General features: G+C 42.9%; 1 protein-coding gene across 1 annotated transcript in view; it reads right to left on the bottom strand.

The window, feature by feature from the left end:
- grin2bb (glutamate receptor, ionotropic, N-methyl D-aspartate 2B, genome duplicate b) overlaps positions 1-3879 on the bottom strand; it is a 97113-nt gene extending 93234 nt beyond the window's left edge. Inside the window, exon 1 of the mRNA XM_008277315.1 lies at positions 3205-3879. Coding sequence (XP_008275537.1) covers positions 3205-3879 — 675 coding nt within the window. The remainder of the gene's footprint in view (positions 1-3204) is intronic.
- Between the last annotated feature and the right edge of the window lie 225 nt (positions 3880-4104).

The following is a 4104-nucleotide window of genomic DNA, read 5'->3' as shown; positions in this document are numbered from 1 at the left end:
ACTAATCTCTGGACAATAAGAGCCAGCTAAAATCTTGAACTTCATGAAGTCAAGTGGGTGACTTTAATATTCATGTAGATGATGAGAACGACAGCCTCAGCTCTACTTTTAGTTCACTGTTAGACTCAGTGGGTTTCTCTCAGAATGTAAATAAGCCAACCCACCGTTTTAATCACACCCTGGATCTTGTTTTGACATATGGCATAGAAATTGAGCATCTTAATGTTTTTAAACAAAACTCTTTTCTCTTTTTTAATAACATTTGAATTTACAGTAATTGACCATTGTACAACAACCAAAACGTTCCATTACAGCAGATGTTTATCTGATAATGCGGTCACTAAATTTAAGGAAACAATTCCATCATTATTTTCTTCAATGCCATATGCCAACACAAAGGAGAGTAGCTCTAATCTTAGTCCCACACAAGTGGATAATCTGGTTGATAGGACGGCAGCTTTACTGCGTACTTCAATTGACGCTGTTGCTCCTCTGAAAAGGAAGGCAAAAAATCATAGCAAAACAGCTCCATGGTATAATGAACAGCTGCGTATTTTAAAGCAGAATGTAAGGAGATGGGAAAGGCAATGGCGCTCAAATAATTCTGAAAAATTATCCAGCCTGGAAAGATAGTTTTCTCAAATATAAAAAGACAATTCGTAATACTAGATCCGCTTGTTATTCGTCTTTAATTGAGAAAAATAAGAACAATCCCAGGTTTCTGTTCAGCACTGTAGCCAGGCTGACCAGGAGTCATAGTTCTGTGGAGCCTTCTGTTCCTTTAGCTCTCAGCAGTGAAGATTTCATGACCTTCTTCACAAATAAAGCTTTAAATATTAGACAAAAAATCCAGACCATGTCTTTAGGTACAGCGGCTCTGGACGCGCCCACAGAAGCAGATGTGTGTTTGGACAGCTTCTCTACTGTGAACCTCTTAGAGCTCACATCAATAGTTAATTCTTCTAAACCAGCAACATGTATGTTGGACCCCATTCCCACTAGACTGTTTAAGGAGATCTTTCCTTTAATGAACAGTACAGTGTTAGATTTTATCAACTTCTCCCTGCTAACAGGCTACATACTGCAGGCTTTTAAAGTTGCTATAATAAAGCCACTTCTAAAAAAGCCTACTCTAGATCCAGGTGTTTTAGCCAATTACAGACCAATATTCAACCTTCCTTTTATCTCAAAAATCCTTGAAAAGGTCGTGGCAAACCAACTATGTGATTTTCTGCATGTAAATGGTTTGACTGAAGGGTTTCAGTCAGGATTTAGAATCCATCACAGCACAGAGGCAGCATTGGTGAAGGTCACTAACAATCTTCTTCTAGCTTCAGATAGTGGACTATTGTCCATTCTGGTTTTATTGGATCTCAGTGCGGCATTTGATACTGTTGATCATAGCAGCCTATTACAGAGACTGGAACATGTGATTGGACTTAAAAGGACTGAACTGGTTAAAATCATATTTATCAGACAGATTCCAGTTTGTTCATGTTAATGATGGTTCTTCCAGCCGTACCAGAGTTGCTTATGGAGTTCCTCAGGGTTCTGTGTTAGGACCAATATTATTTACTCTGTACATGCTTCCATTAGGCAACATTATTAGGAAGCACTGCATACATTTCCATTGTTATGCAGACGACACCCAGTTATATTTATCTATGAACCCTAATGAAATCAATCAGTTACTTAAACTCCAGGCATGTCTGAAGGACATAAAGGTCTGGATGACCTGTAGCTTCCTTCAGTTAAATTCAGACAAAACTGAGGTTATTGTATTTGGCCCTAAACACCTCAGAAACTCACTGTCTGACCAGATAGTTACTTTAGATGGTATCGCCTTAGCGTCTAGGTCCACAGTAAAGAACCTTGGGGTTACTTTTGACCAGGATATGTCCTTTAACTTCCATATAAAACAAACATGTAGGACAGCTTTCTTTCATCTTCGTAATATTGCAAAAATCAGGAGCATCCTGTCTCAGAGTGACGCTGAGAAACTAGTCCATGCATTTATAACCTCTAGGATGGACTATTGTACTTCTTTATTATCAGGATGTCCTAATAATTCTCTTAAAAACCTTCAGCTTACACAGAATGCTGCAGCCAGAGTTTTGACAGGAACCAATAAAAGAGATCATATTTCTCCAGTATTAGCTTCTCTCCATTGGCTTCCTGTAAAATCAAGGATCCAATTTAAAATCCTGCTTCTAACATATAAAAGTCTTAATGATCAGGCTCCGTCGTATCTTAAAGACCTTATTGTTCCATATCATCCTAACAGAGCCCTTCGCTCTCAGACTGCAGGTCTACTGGTGGTTCCCAGAGTTTCTAGAAGCAGAATGGGAGGCAGAGCCTTCAGTTGTCAGGCTCCTGTCTTATGGAATCAGCTCCCAGTTTGGGTACGGGAGGCGGACACCCTCTCTACCTTTAAGATTAGGTAAAAAACGTTCCTGTTTGATAAAGCTCATAGATAGGGCTGCTCAGAATCATCTGAGCTGTCCCTTAGTGATGAGGTTTAGACTGCCGGGGGGATTCCAATGATGCACTGGGCTTCTCTCCTCTTCTCTACTCTTTATATATATGTGTATGTATGTATATGTTTATATAGTTGTATATCACCGTTACATATGACTAACTCTGTGACTCCCCCCGAGGTTCTCCTGCGCCTGTTCTCTCGGTGGATGTCTCTGGATCTGGAGCTCTGAACTACAGCCACAGGCCTCACCTTGTGCATCCTGCTGCCCCCACCATGATGCCTCCTGTTACCGCCACCAACTACGAAATGGAATATTTCATTGGTCCATTTGAAATGGAGGAACAAAAGGACAATAACTTCTAATAACTTGTTTAACTGTAAACTAAATTTTAGAATTGATCCTATATCCACCAAACCGGTCGAGGCAGATGGCCGTCCCTCCCTGAGCCTGGTTCTGTCAGAGGTTTTTTTTCCCCTGCGGGGGTTTTCGGTTCCTTCCCACTGTTGTAGACTGCTTGTGGACTGCTGAAGCTTATAGGGAATCCAAATGTTTTGTATTGTTGAGTGTTTCTGCCTTTGTTAAGCGCTATGAGATGACTTTTTGTTGTAAATATGTGCTATACAAATAAAATTGAATTGAATTGAATTGAATATTACATCACAAGTAGGTCACAGGTCAATGTTTTCTTTCTTTTTCCATATAAAAAGCAGATATTTTTTCTTACCTTGGCTGCCATGACCATGGAGGAGCCTCCTCTGATGCCCAGGATGGGGATGTGCGTCTGGGCAGAGATGAAGTCCAAGATCTGAGCGATGGCCTCCTGGTCCGTGTCGTCACCAAACACTACGCCTTGCAGAGAGTTCCTCGTCATTTGTCCGCAGATCCGATTGATGATGCTCTTCGGGTCAGTCTCGTTCATGGTGACCACCTCGACTTTGGGAGGGTAAGGGATGTGGAGGAAGTCCTCTTTTTCGAGCCCAGCCCCCAGTGCCACTTCACTAGAGTTGCCCACCAGGATGACAGCGATACTGAGGGAGTTGATCAGTTTGGGATTGATAGGTGGTAGCGCCGGTGAGCCGGGAGAGTACTGAGGAGGGATGACAACGCCCCTCTGGGTGCTGCCGCCTCTCTGGCCTCCTTGACCCCCTGGGGCACCTCCAGGCCCCGTTCCTTGACCTCCACCCCTGCGGGACTCGCAAACGGGCAGGAGAAAGATGGAGAGGATGAGCAGGGAGAAGGACAAGGAGAGGAAGGGCAGGGTCAGCCGAGGCCGAGGGCAAGGATGATGAGGTGACTGGTCCGCAGGCAGAAGAGGAGGAGGAGGATGGTGGGAGGAAGCAGGGGAGACCAAGTGCTTGTCCTGAAGATGGGAGGGAGAAGGGTGGAGGCTGACAAGCATTGTGGAGAAGTGTAAATGCCGTCCCTGGAGAGGAAGAGAGGAAAGACAGTAGGAGAGAATAAATGCAACACACCAGGGAAAATATCCAGGACACTTCAAATGTGAGCTAAAAAATATAGACATTAATGGACTGCAATAATGAGACAAAACATTATGAGCAATCACAAAATGAGTAATAACAATGACACATGATCTGGGATATATTAGCCCATAAACAGATGATTC

This window comes from Stegastes partitus, unplaced genomic scaffold, assembly GCF_000690725.1.
Source record: "Stegastes partitus isolate 25-593 unplaced genomic scaffold, Stegastes_partitus-1.0.2 Scaffold3, whole genome shotgun sequence".
NCBI classification, from domain to species: Eukaryota; Metazoa; Chordata; class Actinopteri; family Pomacentridae; genus Stegastes; species Stegastes partitus.
Note: the sequence above shows the minus strand (reverse complement) of the source record. Positions and strands in the feature narration are given on the sequence as shown.